The 16,770-nt window shown below is 43.3% G+C and overlaps 1 protein-coding gene across 1 annotated transcript; it reads right to left on the reverse strand.

Annotated features, from left to right (window-relative positions):
* Positions 1-263: 263 nt before the first annotated feature.
* znf408 (zinc finger protein 408) lies at positions 264-13,269 on the reverse strand. Its single transcript, XM_080730143.1, has 10 exons — positions 13,155-13,269; positions 12,033-12,315; positions 11,327-11,385; positions 10,876-11,075; positions 9,008-10,038; positions 7,324-7,539; positions 5,552-5,675; positions 4,350-4,583; positions 3,597-3,944; positions 264-2,651 (listed from the first exon to the last, which is right to left on the reverse strand). Exons 2-10 carry the CDS (start codon positions 12,306-12,308, stop codon positions 2,221-2,223), a joined length of 2,919 nt encoding a protein of 972 aa, XP_080586269.1. The 5' UTR covers positions 12,309-12,315; positions 13,155-13,269; the 3' UTR covers positions 264-2,220.
* Between the last annotated feature and the right edge of the window lie 3,501 nt (positions 13,270-16,770).

Consider the following 16,770-nt stretch of genomic DNA (forward strand, 5'->3'; position numbering starts at 1 on the left):
ACAAAGATGTTTTTTCAGAAATCATTGGATGTTTGGTGTACAGTACCTACCATGTCTTAGATAAATGGACATACTGTATGGAGGGACTGACAGACATGGTACATGGTAATGATTAGTTTGTACTGTAACTGTAATTCCTGAAAAGCTATTGTGGACTGGATGCATCCATTTGTAGGCAACACGCATGTCAGTATTATTTTCCATTATTTATTCTTTTAATTTCAAGTAGATTACAGATTAGATTGGGGAGCCACATGTACCAGTACCCAATTAAATGAAAATGTATGTCAAATATATATTTTTTTAATCTCTGGATGTATTCTTAGAACAAGGAAAGGATATTTGCTTTTTTGGGGAAAAGAAAATCAGACTGCAGGACAAATATGAACTACAATAATACAGAACTTGCGAAGCGGCATTACCTCTGGCAAGGAGGTCTTAGTCCATTTTGTCTGTCTGTTTCTCTGTTCGGATATCTGGAGCAGTAATGAACAAATTTGCACAAACCTTAATTGAAAGGTTGGTCCTAAGTCTGTGCTCTACTGAAAGGCTTCCCAAACTTTTCAGGCGGTGATCCCCCAAAATAATTATATATGAACTGGGGACTGGGAAATTACATTTAGTTTGACTCGGTTCCACAGAAACATATAACCTAAAAATCTGATTACAGTTTGTTTGTGTTGGCCGGCAAGCAGTTGCATGGATTCAGTAGGAGCGAGATCATTTAGCGACCTACAACCGGGTCGCAACGTGGTCGGTAGTTTTCAGCGACCGGGTCGCTAAATCAACCGACCGGGCCGGTAAATCACCGACCGTGCCGCTAAATCGACCGACCGGGTCGCTAAATCTACCGACCGGCCTGCAGTTTTAGGTCGGTAGATTTAGCGACCCGGTTGGTAGATCTAGCGACCCGGTCGGTAGATTTTGCGCCCCCGGCTAGATTTAGCGACCCGGTCAGTGATTTTGCGGCCCCATCGGTGATTTAGCGACCCGGTCGGTAGGTTGCGTCGGCAGGTTAGTTACTGAGGTACGGTTACTGAGGTTAAGTTTAAGGTTAGGGTTAGTAGCCCGATCGGTGGATAAGCGACCCCGGTCGGTGGATTTACCTACCCGGTCGGTGGATTTAGCGTCCCGGTCGGTGGATTTAGCGTCCCGGTCGGTGGATTTAGCGACCCGGTCCGTGGATTTAGCGTCCCGGTCGGTGGATTTAGCGTCCCGGTCGGTGGATTTAGCGACCCGGTCCGTGGATTTAGCGACCCGGTCCGTGGATTTAGCGTCCCGGTCCGTGGATTTAGCGTCCCGGTCGGTCGATTTAACGACCCGGTCGGTCGATTTAGCGACCCGGTCGGTGGATTTTGCGTCCCGGTCGGTGATTTACCGGCCCGGTCGCTGAAAACTACCGACCACGTTGCAACCCGGTTGTAGGTCGCTAAATGATCTCGCCCTCTCTCGATTTTGTAATGTGTACTTAATTATTAGGCTGACAGAAAAAGATACAAAGCAATCAAAACATTGCGTCAGACCAGCAACATTTCTTTTTCTTGACATACAATTATTAGTACATTATTATTATTAGCTACTCGACCAAATAAATATAGAATACTATAATGCCTTTGAAGAACCAAAGAACAATTAAAATAATGGGTTATAACAATTATACATAATGTATCCCATCAACAGGTGAGATCATAACAAATAAATAAAGCTTGAGTTGTACTTGGTTGCACCGAAAATAGCCAAACTACAAGAAGATTAATCTTCTTGTCCAGTGGACAAAAACTGTAACTTTTCAGAATTCTAAATGAACAAAAGTACCAGATTACAAGCTCGGTACTTTTCTGTGACGCTGTAGTATGTGGGCATTCATTTATGAAAGAACACAAGGAGTTAAAAGATGGAGATAAGAAGTTTCTGCAATGATATAAGTACGGTAATAAGGCTCAATTCTTCCAGCAGATGGCCAAGGTTTGAATGTGACACAAGGCTCATTGCTGCCTTTCCTGCCTCTCTCTATCTGTCGCTTTAAAAACAAAGTAGGATCTAAAAAAAATGTAGTCATCACCACAACAGCATGCCTCAAACATCTACAAGCTCACAACATGTCACAGTGTGACGCGTTGTGAGCTTGAAGCCAGGGCTATTTTCGACACTGCCATGCAACCAACTATATAAGTCCTGCCCGACTCCTCTGGAGAACCATTTGAGTAAACGTTAAAATGTTTATCCGGTCTCTATCTCCACAGTCTCAGCCACAGAGCAGAGTCCACCGTCTTCCTGTAGGATCACCACCTCCCCCACTGGCTGCTGCCCGCCACGGACCACAATGCACTGCTCTCCGTCCTCGGACATGACCAATTCCACCATCTCCTCCCCCACCACTCCCTGAAGAGGGCTCTCTGTGGAGGCGGCGATGACCAGAGGGGTGGAGGAGCTGGGTGTGGTGGGGAGATGATGATCCCCGCCGAGGGTCTGGACGTAGACCACCGTGTGCTCCGCGATGACCGCCAGTTCGTCTCTGCCGACCCCGCCCTCGTTCGCCCGCTTCACGCGAAGACTCCTCTTCTCTGTCTTCTGCTCCTGCCCTCTCCTTCCACGTGACTTCTTCTTCTCCGGCGTGATCCCAAGCCTCTCTCCTCCTCCCGCACCTAGCGCTGTCATGATTAGCAAATAATGCGCACAAATATGATAAAATAATTGCGGTCAAAGATTTAATAGTTTTTCTGTCTTCATCATTAATAAAAACAACATTTCCATTTGGCTTTCAGGCCTTCTTGAACAAAATGTTTGCAAGGCAGATATGACAATGTAACTTACATAATGTAATAACTTGATACTTTATATGAATGGTGGAAATAGTCGATACAGGGTTGCCACACATTTTTACCAATTAATTTCCAAAACTTTTCCAAAACTTTTCCAGAACATTTAACCCGATTTCCAGGACTATATAACAATAATTCAGCTCAATAACAAGTCGCTTACCCCTAAGCGCAATGCCCAAAGACAGGCAGTGTATGCCAGTGGTTCTCAACCTTTTCAGGCTGTGACCCCCGAAATAATCATATTTTAACTGGGGACCCGGCACCCTGACGAGCACTATGAGTTGAGGAATTTTGTATGACACGTTTCTATTGTGAAAATAGCAGATCTACATGCTCACAACGCCTCGCAACGCGAGGCGTTGTGAGCATGTAGATCGGATACAAATAGCCGATCTGTCTAGTAGATCGGCTACATGTAGATCGGCTATTTTCACAATTTCTGCCTCTAATATTTGACAATTTGGCATTGTTTAATTTGCCATTTCAGAGGTATTAACCAAATCAATAACCAAAGACAATGCATAGTTATTTTTTCCAGGACCTTCCAGGACCCTTGATCACTTCCAAAACTTTTCCAGTACTGGAAAAATATTTTTCTAATTTCAAAATATTTCCAGGAATTTCATGACCGTGGGAACCCTGTCGATAGCTTGTAGATTGACTATTTATGATATATGAAAATGTTTCAACATGGAAATGATTATGATAATTATGCAAAAGTAATTGTGATTTATCAAAAAATATTTGATTATGTAATAACTGTGACAGGCCTACCCGCTCCCGTTTCTTCCTCTTCTCCTTCCTCCTTCACCACCGCCGGCTGTTGTGGAGTTGGATTCCTTCTAGGTCTGCCTCTCACCGGCCTGGAGTGATTGTTCTCCAGGGCTGCCAAGGCCTCCAGGACCTCGCTGCTCCTCACCTCTCCCCTCTCCTTTCCCTTCTCCTCCTCCCCCTCCTCCTCCTCCTCCTCCTCAGTCCCTCCTTCCTCTCTCCTGTGCTGAGCCTGGTGTCTCAACAGGCTCTGTCTCAGGGTGTAGGAGGCCCCGCAGTGGCAGCGGTGTGGTTTCTCCACCAGGTGAGAAGACTTCATGTGTCTCCTCAGCTTGGTGGCCAGGATGTAGCCTGCAGAGAAAAGAAAAAACAACCATCGAGGGATTTGGAGTGAGGATGACGGACCGAATAGTGCAGTGGTTCCCAAACCTTTTAGCTCAAGACCCAAAAGAGAAATTAGACATCTGCTCAGGACCCAAACTAGTGAAAATAGCATCTCTACAACCTCACAATGCATCACGCCGCTTGTAGGTCAGCTATTTTTTTATCTCTTCATGGAAATTATTTGATATTTCTATTTTATGAAATAGTTTTGGAAAATGTGAAATAATATTATAATATTAATAATTCTCTTCTGGGGGCCCCCTGGCACAAAACATTTTCAGATGGGGGGTCCGTGGCCAAGAAGATATGAATTTGGGGGTCCGTTTGAGAACCAGAGGCTAAAACTCTTCCATTTACTTCCAACTTGCTCACCTTTCCCACAGACGGTGCAGCGGTGTGGCCTGTCGTCACTGTGCAGTCTCTCGTGGGCCCTCAGGGTGTGCGGGTCTCTCAGTGCTTTCCCACAGTAGCTGCAGAGGAACACCTCCCCTGTGTGGGAGAGCAGGTGTCTGCGAAGCTCGGGCTTCTGGGAGAAATTCTGGTCGCAATGGGTGCAAGGGTAGGGTTTCTCCCCACTGTGAATTCTAAGATGGCCCTGTAGGTTGCCTGAGGGATATAGACAAGACAGATATTTAATACATTAAAAAAGACAGATAGATATTATATATATATATATTTTTTTTTTTTCAGGATTCAAATTCAAAAGTAACAAAAGTAGCAGATCTACAAGCTCAAAACGCGTCACAACGCTACACGTTTCGCGCTTGTGGATCTGCTACGTTTGATGCTATTTTGTGACGCTGTAGTATGATCAAGTAGGGCGTTCATTTACAAAAAAAACCACAAAAGGTATGGAGAAAAGAGGTTTCTGCCCGACAGCGACGATATGTTGGCAGAAACTCACAATGTAAGCTAAGGTGTATTCAAAGGTGTGCCATCTAAGTTATCCTGAGAAATTTCATTGGTATGGAATATTACACTTTTTTTTTAGGTATACACTAAACAGGAAGAGAGAGAGAGGCGGGGAGTGACATGCAGCACAGGCAGTCGGGAACCGGACTCGAATCTGCGAGGCGCTGTCAGGCATCAGTCTACAGTATGCGGTATGCGCCTGGACCGCTAAGCCAGTGGATGCCCCGAATATTACACCTTTAAAGATGGGGTGCCATGACTTATTCCCCACCTAAATCATGATGATCAGGTATTATGATTATAAAAAGTGTACAGAAAGTGTTAAAATTATGTTTTTATTCATTAAGTATGCCTGGTTGTCAGGTGGGTGGTGACCCAGCTGAAGTTAGCCACACCCACAGTGTTTGTTGGGTGTATGGTAAAAGGGGAGGGGAAGAGTTTATGGTGTCATTACATCTGTGTTTTTCGACTGGGCCTTTTGACTCAGCGGCTTTCAGCTTTCAGGAAGTAACCAAAAATACACAGGGAAGACAAATTTCCACATTATAACCCCACCTGGAGGTCTACTCGATTAACTCCGTAGACACATACAAAACAGAAAAAGTACAAAACTACGGCACCACCTCTTTAAGGATTGGTCAGGCTGATAACACTGGTAGTACCTCTCTGCCTGAAGGCTTTGCCACAGTGTTGACAGATGTGGGGTTTTTCTCCTGTATGGAGCTTCATGTGGTTCCGTAGAGACCCAGAGTTAGCCAGCAGCTTGGAACATACTGGACACTGCAACTATAGGAGACAACACAAATACTGGACACTGCAACTATAGGAGACAACACAAATACTGGACACTGCAACTATAGGAGACAACACAAATACTGGACACTGCAACTATAGAACACAACACAACATACTGGACACTGCAACTATAGAACACAACACAACATACTGGACACTGCAACTATAGGAGACAACACAACATACTGGACACTGCAACTATAGAACACAACACAACATATTGGACACTGCAACTATAGGAGACAACACAACATACTGGACACTGCAACTCTAGAACACAACACAACATACTGGACACTGCAACTATAGAACACAACAACAACATACTGGACACTGCAACTATAGAACACGCACAACACAACATACTGGACACTGCAACTATAGAACACAACTCAAGACAAGACTCTGGACACTGCAACTATTGGAGACAACACAAGACAAGACAAGACAAGACAAGACAGACATCATGAGGTGTGTTTGTACTAAGGCTGGGCGATATTAGGAAAACCTTTGATATTCCATAATGTTGTTGAATACCTCAATATCGATATTACTCACGATATTAGTAAAAAACAATTGCATTATATCGTTTTTAATGTCTTTCTGCTTTAGGACCACTGCCTGCGTAAACCAGATAATGAATAGCATATCCATGCATGCACACTGCACAGTACACATAGAACAAAGAAATGAAATGCCTTATTTAAATTTTCCAACAATGGTTTTATTGAAATAACCACACCTGGTTACAGATGGACTGCTTTTTTGCATGTGCTACGTGCATGCATAGTGTGTCTGTTAATTAATTTGACATATAGACCAATACCTCATTTCAAGCCGTCTTCGTCGGTATGTATACCTTGCATGTTGATACCTCGATATAGGCATATTTTCGATATATTGCCCAGCCTTAGTTTGTACACTCTCACGGTTAAAGAGTGGTCCATCCCGAGGGTCCATTGCCCAAACAAACAAAGAAACAAACAATATTCTGAAAAGCTATTTAAGGCAGGTTGAAGGGGGATCTAAATTAAATGCATTTACTGTAGTTAACTAAAGGAAAATGTTAGAAGATCAATAATAATCAATAAAAAGAGAATGCAATAATAGATGACTTTACCACTTTTAACCTGGCATTCTTATTCTGGGAAAACATTTCAAAGGCAAATCCCCATTTATGGGAGTACCTGGCCTAGACTCCATATTTGGGCATACCTGATCTCCATATCTACAGTAGGTGTAAAAGGGACACAGACAGACAAATACAAAAATCTCCTTATATGGGCATAAAAGGGACACAAACAAACAAATACAGAAATCTCCATATATAGGCATAAAAGGGACACAGACAGAGAGACAGTTTCAAACCGGGTTTCAAACATACAACAGGTACACTGACAACGGGTATGGATGGGCATGCATTTACAGGCAAGATCTACAAGCTTGCAGATGTGCTACTTTATCAATGATACAACTATATACTTCATTAATTGGGTTCCCCCCAGGGGTCTATCTATACTAGGCGGCCTAGGCCTTTTTATGTGCCACATTTTCAGCCCAGAATAGGAAGATGCTAGTGTCCATGTGGTTACGCGGGTTAAGAGACATTTCTTGTGAGTGAACAGCAGGTTTCTCCCACCTTGGGGAGTTGTGTGTGTGCCTCCTTCTTGCAGTGGTTGAGGCGGTGGATGCGCAGGGAGGGCCGCCGTGCGAAGGCCTTGCCACACAGCTCACACACGTAGGGCTTTTCTCCTGTGTGCAGTACCATGTGCTCCTTCAGGTCCCTCTTCAGGCCATAGCTCTTCTCACAGAACGCCCAGGGACAGGAGAAAGGACGCTCCCCACGGTGGCTCAGCTGGTAACATTAGTATTGGTAATATTATAATAACATCTTCTCACAGCAGTGGTTCTCAACCTTTTCAGGCCACGACCCACAAAATAATCATATTCTAACTGGGGACCCCCCACCCTGTCGAGCACTAAGTGCTGAGGCATTACATTTTGTATAACATGGTTCCATTGTGAACATAGCAGATCTACATGCTCACAACGCCTGAGCATGTAGATCGGCCATATTCACAATTTCTGCCCCTAATATTTGACAATTCAAGTCCTTAAATTGTCACTTTAGAAATGTGCATATGCCCTCTATACACAAAACAATGTTGCACATCAAGTTAATCATCTGGAGACCCCCCAAAATACCGTAATTTGGGCACACTCAGGGGGGCCCCCGACCCACAGGTTGAGAACCACTGTCTCACAGAACGCCCAGGGACAGGAGAAAGGCCGCTCCCCACGGTGGCTCAGCTGGTAACATTAGTATTGTTATTATTATCATCAGTGGTTCTCAACCTTTTCAGGCCGTGACCCCCCGGCCCTAACATAATCATAATTTGAACTGATCCCCCACCCTGACAAGGAGTTGAGGCATTCAGTTTTGTTTGACTCGGTTCCACGGATAAATATTGTGAAACTATTTTTACAATTGTAATAACCTACTCTGCAATGCAGATTGGACAACATTAAATTGTATTCATTCATTCAAAGAAAGTTTGTTTCCTGTTCTTCGTAGTGTCCATGGACACAAAGAAAATCCAATAAAAAAATAATAATAATAAAAATAAATTAGCAGTCAAATTTGGAATTGGGATATGTATGTATATATATATATATATATATATATATATATATATATATATATATATATATATATATATATATATATATATATATAATTCCTGGAATGTGTGTGTGGTGTGTGCTAGATTATCAACTAGTTTAATATACAGTAAGGTAAGAAAGCAAGCTATGGTTGCGTCCAAAATCTCTATGCTATTTTTCATACTATAATATACTTTTGAGTGTATACACAATAGTACAGTATTTTTCATTTCAATATAGACATAAATGAGAATGCATGCTATGTTAGGAAAGTGCCCCATCTTGTGACAAAGCAGAGGTACTACATGTTCCCATTTCATCAGTTAAATGCTGTTTACTGGACAAGTCATCAGTTTCAACAACTACTAGATTCTATTTGTCATTAATAAAAGTGATATTTGGCATTGTGACAGAGGTTTGGTCACTGTTCCCATGATGTAAATTCTGCCATGTTGTCGTTGTCCCAGGCCAGCTACTGCTCTGCATAGTGGGACATTCAAAGCAGCTGCATACTGTCATATTTCCAGAATTTAGAATCCAATTCATGTACTAATGAATATTAGGTATAGGTACTAAGCTTTCGGACATACTTGTTGTTGGCATGGAATTTGAGACACAGCCTATCATTCAATCAAGGAAGCAAACAAGCAAGCAATTACCTGGTGGGCTTTATAGTTTTCGGCAGAGCTGTAGTTTTTTCCACAGTACTCACAGCTGTAGGGCTTCCTGTCTGTGTGGGTGAACTGGTGTTTCTTTAAATGGCACAACTGGTAGAAGCTTTTACCACAGTCGGAGCACTGGTACCGTCGCTCCCGGGCAACCGCCTCAGGTGCCTCCGATTGCCCAGCAACACCTTCCCTAGAATCACACGTTTGCTTGGAAATTGCGTCCCCGGTAACAGGCTCAGCGGCCTCCGCCAGGCTGTTGGCGTTTTGTCCGTTTGTCTGCCCCGTCTGTCTGTGTGTCAGCGGCGAGGAGGGGTGAGTGCGCTGTTTTGTTTTGGGGGAGAGCTGGCCAGTCAGGTGATGTCTACGGGGTTTCGCCGCCAGACGGGAACTATGTCTGACGGGAGGAGGACAGTCGGTGCTGGAGCCCTCGAGGTCAGTCTGTCTACAGTTTGGACTGACTGTCTGTCTGTCTGCTGTAGGATGGTCTGTCTGCCTGTCTGCTGTAGGATGGTCTGTCTGCCTGTCTGCTGTAGGACGGTCTGTCTGCCTGTCTGCTGTAGGACGGTCTGTCTGCCTGTCTGCTGTAGGACGGTCTGTCTGCCTGTCTGCGGCGACGCTCTGTGGGTCAGTTACTACACACTCCGTCTGTACTCCTGGCGTCTGTGACTGTGCGTCTGAGCTTTTTAATCCGTCACAGAGCATGGCAGATGAAGTGTCAGCGATGCTTCTGTTCAGTGCCGTGTGCGTTTCAGTAGTTGTGTTTCCCTGTAGGCTGTGCGTATGTGGCTCTATTGTTGGGCCATCCGTGTGTGTTCCTGAGCCCCGCCGCCTCCTCGTCCTGCACACGGACAGCTGACTCCTCTTGATGATGCGTTTCCTGGAGTCCCTCTTCGCCTCCGTCTTAACCACCTGCACCGTCTCCTTCTCCGCTTCCTCCTCCTCCTCCTCCTCCTGTTCAGCTTGTGTGTCGGTGAAAACCACCTCTGGACGGCTGCGCTGTTCTGAAGGGCTTGTCTCGCAACCTGGAGGGAGGCAACAGGCAATCACACATTAGTAAATTAGTCAATAGTCAACCAACAAACTTAAAGGTACTGTAGGTAGGAAGGTACTTTATTCATCCCAGAGGAGAAATTAAGGTGTTACAGCAGCTCTCATAGACACATCAATAAAACACATTATAATAAAATAAAAATAAATAAAAAAACATCTAAAATAGGCATCTAAGCATAGTCAACCTACAATATTAAACAAGAATGAGTTGGATATAAACATATCCAATTTGACTGTGTATGTGTTGTGCATGACACAGATTACATGTGTTTAAGACTTTGTATGATTGTACAGTGTTGGCAGCGGCGCCATTTGTTAAAAGGTTAAAGCTCTACATTCTGATGGTAATACTAATCAATCACTGCTATAGAGCATTTGTTCAGTAACAGGCTATGATAGATATAGACCTGTCTCTCCTGCAGGTAATCAGGAGAGACTACCATTTTTAATTGTTTTAGTGTTCCAGTTCCAATTTTGTCTGCTCATTTCTTTGTCATCACTTCCACTTTTACTGTGAGTTTTCTATCCTGATCTGATTTCCCCCCCTGTTTAAGAAAGAGCTGGAGAGGAATATAGAGCTATTTAACACATAATTTTACCAAAGACAAACGCTTACCTTACATTTAAGCATCATGTTCCTGAAACTTACGTAAATGCTTGAATTATTCTGTGTGACATTTGGCTGAACCTATAACCATCAGTTAGTTGAGTTGTTGACAGAGAGACCCTCTTCTAGGCAGCTCACAATAACTCTTAATAACTTAATTACTATACATAGACTATATATACTTAAGTCATTTATCATGCACCTTTGTCTTGTCCAGTCCCAGTGTGGTGTGGTTCAGGTTCCCCTCTAGGCTCACCATACAACAGCAACTCTGTTCCTGAGTGGATGTCTTGAGACACATGAAGACTCACATCCTCACAGCCAGCCTCACACACCTCTCCTCCACACACACACTGCACTGACACATTCTGCTGCTCTTTACTCTGCACATGGCAGGCAAAGCTGGACACACACACACACACACACACACACACACACACACACACACACACACACACACACACACACACACACACACACACACACACACACACACACACACACACACACACACACACACACACACACACACACACACACACACAGAGAGAGAGAGAGAGAGAGAGATACAGGGGGATATTTATTTATTTTATGAAGCTGGGGATTTCATCTGTGTACTATTAACTTTGCCTCTGGTGTGCATGTGAACTCACCTGATCCAAATGGGTTTGTTCAGTAGAGCTTCTGTATCAGGCTTCATCTCCATCACTGCCTACAGAACATCACTTTATCTTACACTGCCATTGCTTTTTCTAAGTTTTTATGTTCCACAACAACAATAACAAACAATAACAATAATAACCAGCAGGGGTTGACACCAAAGGTCATGCCCACTTGCCCGTGAATTGTCCATTATAAAGTGATAGGTAAGATTTGTATTGCCGTTCAATTCAACTTTTTTTCCTTTACTTTCTGGGGCTGTGCAACAAAGATGTCACACCTAAATGTTTATCCAAATACCTACATAGCTATGATTGAATCTGACTATAGGTTCACACTTTATATTTTATATTTTTAAGTGTAGCAACAGTGAAAACAGCACATTATAGATAAACAGTGCTCTTATTTTACATTCACCAGTTGTTTAGACAGATATCTCGTGTCGTGTTTATAGATGGTTTATTGTAGATCGTCTATTTTCACAATTTCTGCCTCTAAAATTTGACAATTCAAATTGTCACGTTAGAAATGTGCAGTTAAACTTTATGCTGGTTTGTTTACTGTTGAGTGAGAAAACAATGTTGCACATTAAGTTAATCATCTGGGGACCCCCCAAAATAATTTGGGGTCCCCCCTGGGTCCCGACCCACAGGTTGAGAACCACTGTTCTATATTATATAAGTGTGTAATTCTGTTTACCTGTTCAGTCTCCATGCCGTACGTCTGACATTTTCTGGACCCCAGTGCAGAGGGCATGATGAGGTCACCATGGGGGTCAGCGCGGTCCAGCCAGACCCGCTCCCGGTCCGTCTCCCTCCCTAGGAGCACGCCGGGCCGCAGGGAGCGGCCCACCCACCACAGCCCCAGCCTGCCCTCACAGCATCTGGACGGACCCACAGCACAGCCCGCAGGGAGCAGGGTGGACAGCAGGGAGATGAGAGGAGACAGACTGGGAGCTGGTGGAAGGTCGGCCATGATGACCCTGTGGTGTAAAGAGGAACACAGAAGGATTCAGGAAAAAAGGAGGAGGAATCTGACAGAGAAAATCATATAACACAAGAGTTCCAAACTTTTCAGGGTCTTCTTCTAGATTGCTAATATAACCTTTTTCTAGGGTGTGGGAGAAGGGACAGACTGAGGTGGATGAACGATTACTCTGTAGAAACAGATAGTTAGATCAGATGAGATATGGACCTTGACAACAGAACCATGCCAATGGTGGCATCACCCTGTACCAAAAGAGGCTGCTGAGATCATATCGCAGCTGAGCTGACTATATTATGTTCATATTCATTGTAATTGGATGAATCACTGGAAGAACAGGCAGAGGTAACAGGCGGGGTGGGTGAGACATAGAATTGATGATTGCTTGACACAATTAACGCATTTTCTTTACCAGCATTTGCTTGGACTCATTCTGGACTCATTCTGGTCTTGATGACAAAAACATTCTTGTGTTTAAAGCTGAGCCAGCTTGTGACTGGTGTTAATGTTGTTGTGACCCCCTGTATTTAACCCAGGGAAAACACTTTCTGGCCAACAATCATCATCCCCACACATCTTGATCCTAGGCTAGCATAAACTAGCACTAGCTTGACATGAGAGAAAAGATTACATAATTAACTGGTAATTGATGTTAATAACAACTAACAAATAGATGGTTATCGCCGACTATGATAGTATGTGTTGCTGTGTTTATTGACAGTAGCATTGATTGAACATAGATGTTTTCCAAGCAGCAGACTAGCTAACTAACGCAACGAAGTGCCTGTGAGTCATACAAGGGTATATTTATATTATTAAAATTAACAGTGTACTGACTTGGAGCGTGCTTATAATGTTGTGGATAGTTTGCTACAGTTTATTCCACTGTAAACTCTGCGAAAGCCATCCTTCTCCAGCGAAAAACAACATAACAGGAAATAGTCCTCCGCTCCGGGTCCGCTGAAGGAATGGTCCGACAAGGAACATGGATTTTAATGTATGTTGTTCCTTTTCACGCACATTACGCAAAGGTCAGAGTCAGCGTTAATCAGATCAGCTCACTGACATGGATGTGAATTTGTGTGTTTGTGTTTTTTTCAAGAAATCTCTGAAAAGGCTTTAGTTTATTTTTTTTAAAGTTTCCCAGGACCATGCATGACAAAATGTGGGTTGCTCCAAACTGTCTGTAGACTAGCTCTGGTCCATAGCGTTAGTGGAGTTCTCCCTAACTCCATGGACCAGAGCTATCTGTAGACTAGAGGTACAATATTGGTTTTATTGCCACGAATGCAGTGTATGGAGAAATTAGAGGTTGCAGTAGCTGTAGTTGTAGTAATGTAGCCTATAAATATTAGTCACTGATGTGATGGCTAGTCCTTGATCACTCAGGAGTCTTGTGTGTGTTTGAAATTATTTTTCAGAGTAGGCTCTACTGATATTACTGAGAAGCAGTCCTCCGTGGCCTTCCTGTGATCCTGGCAGTTCTTCAACACGTGCTTTGTAAGTTGTCTTGACTAATTCTACACCACAGGATGGAATCGATGGATGTTTTATGAATGTATGCAATATTGTAGGCTATTGCTATTACAGTAATCTGAGTTCCCAGAAGTTCTTACAGTAGCAACTACTGGAAAATGCTGGTATAGCCTTTTTTTTAGGCTACATTTGACTTGAGGATGCTCTTTTATTCTCTCTTTGCTCTTTTGCCCTTTGCACTCTCTTTCTTTTCCCTAAATCTTTCTACGTCATTATTCATTATTATTATTGTCTCCACCAGCCGAAGGCATGGGGGAGAGTATGTTTTCCCCTCCGTCCGTCCGTCCGTCCGTCCGTCCGTCCGTGTGTCCGTGCGTCCGTCCGTGCGTCCTCGCAGTTTGTGTGCAGCTAATCTCAGTCGCCGTTGGCCCGGTCGCTGCCAAAGTGAGCACACACATTCCCTGGATGCCAATCTAGAACCTCTGCCCTAAATTTTTCAAATGGGCCTTTTCTAGCGCCACCTAGTGGCCGATGTTCGCAAAACACATTTCTGTGCACTACTGCAGATTTTGTCCAAAAATCCTACAAATCGGTAGGCAGTATCTCAACAGTCATGTGATCGACACGGATCTGTCCGATTTTGCATATTCCATCCTGATTGGCTAAGATTGGCTTCCAAAGTTTGTAGGATTGAGCCGTTTTGGACAAAATGCCTCAAATCACAAACGCAAAGTGCAATTATCATGAAATCGCGCACACACGTTCCCACTAGGCCGAGGAAGAAATACCACTTAAATCTTTTTTAATCAGCCTCATGGTGGCGCTATAACAGGCCGATTTGTGGTTTTACCTATAACTCCACCGATCAGTTTCAAACTTTGTAAGCGCACTCCCTAGAGGCTAAGGATAAACCTTTACCCTGCATTTTTCACATCAGCCTTTTATAGCGCCACCTTTGGGCCGACTTATGTAAAACACATTTTTGGATATTACTCCTTGAGATTTTATCCAAAAATCACGCAAATCGGTACACAGTATCTCTATAGTCATGTGATCAAGTCCGATCCGTCTGTATTTCATATTCCATCCTGATTGGCTAATATTGGCTTCCAAAGCTTGTAGGATTGCTCCGTTTTTGAACAAAATGCCTCAAATCATCAACGCAGCTTGCGATTACCGTGAAATTTGCCACACATATTCCCACTAGGTCAAGGGACAAATGCTACCTTTTTCACATTGGCCTGCTATAGCGCCACCAGCAGGTAGACTTTAGCAAAACTCATTTTTGGAACACAATGCTTCAAATCATGCATGCAGCATCAGATTGCCATGAAAGATCTAAGGTGAAGAACATATGCCACCCTTTTTACATTGGCCTATTATACAGTAGCACCACCAGGACGCACGGCCTGGTGGAGACCTGTGCTCGGAAGAGCACTGCTTCTAGTTACTATATATTTTTTGTTGTATTTATTCTGCTGTTACCGCTGCATTGTCTGAAAGAAGCCAAACCAACCTGTACAAATGTGTCCTGTACAAAAGATGTAACAATAAAGTACAACCTTGAACCTTGAACCTTGCTAAATGAGTGTGTTATGGGAATAATATATTGTCCATTTGGAAGATGAACTTGTGATATACAGGGAAACTTGTGATATACATGAAATGATAGGCAGCATACGACTGCCTACAAGTTAAATATGTCCATAACCCACCCAGTGTACTCCAGACAAGTTAAAATGCAGCCATGTTCTAACTAAAGGGACAGTGTCTGCCATACATGTGTATGTGTATCTGTGTATGAGTGTCACCAAAATTGGCATACATTAAAGCAAATATGTCATCCATACCTTGTCCATATTTGAAGTCAGAAATCGAATAGGGAAATGAAAAAAATCCAAAAGATATGCATATATGTCTATCATTATTAAAAGTAGACCAACCAATAAAAATGTCATGTACCAAAGACTAGTCTGTTCACTTTGCCATCTGATGTCACCAGCCACTAACAGCCGCAGGTAACTAGCAATTCAAATGGGCAGTGCACGAAGAGAAGGATGCACACCATGGATTAACTGTGTACATTTAATGCAATACATTTAAATTGATATTTCATTCAGTGTATGGTAACAAGAGCTGCAAGAGACAGGACATTTTGTTCTGTTCAAGGGTTCAAGGGGGGTACTTTATTGTTACATATTTTGTACATACATAAGATTAAAACATATTTTGGTTTGGCTTTCTTCAGACAATGCAGCGCTATATATAATAACAACAGCAGAAAATAAAAATATATAGCTGCAATCAGCGTCAGCGATAACGGGTCCAAGCTATAGACTACTAAGGCATACAGAAAAAAGCTATAAGCAATTAGCCTAGTAAACTGACTCCTCCTGCCTTCTTCTGATTATGCACTATAAGCCAGAATACATAGAAGACTGAACTTAATTAGAGAAAGAAGACCTCGCCCCCCACTTTCACCAACTTCACTCACACCCACCCACTTCCAGCCACTTTCACCCCCCCACCCACTTTCACCCACCTCCACTCACTTTCCCCTACCTCCAGTCCTCCACCCACTTTCACCCACCCATAATAGTGCAAGAAAGGGATGGGGTTCGTTCATGTGCCTGATTGTGCGTGAAAAGACGTTTTTTTGCAGTCTGTTGCTAGTAGCTTTGAGACTGTGTAGTCGTTTTCCATGCAGCAACATCTTAAACAGACTGTGGTTGGGGTGGTTTCGATCTTTGATGACTGCATTGTTCACTTTAATAGCAGTAGGAATGTGTTAATCCCGGATTTTTTGTGGTGCGGCCGGGTGCCTTTTCATGTACTGTATCTGTGCTCCTTGGACCACAGGTATCCACCAGGTCAGGGCCACTCCTGCAAACTTTACATGTCATCATAGCCAATGGATGAAATATGAAACATATGACACTGACACGTTTGTCTTGATGATATGACTATAGACTATATA

Source organism: Nannobrachium achirus, assembly GCF_963921795.1.
Source record: "Nannobrachium achirus genome assembly, chromosome: 7".
Classification (NCBI taxonomy): Eukaryota; Metazoa; Chordata; class Actinopteri; order Myctophiformes; family Myctophidae; genus Nannobrachium; species Nannobrachium achirus.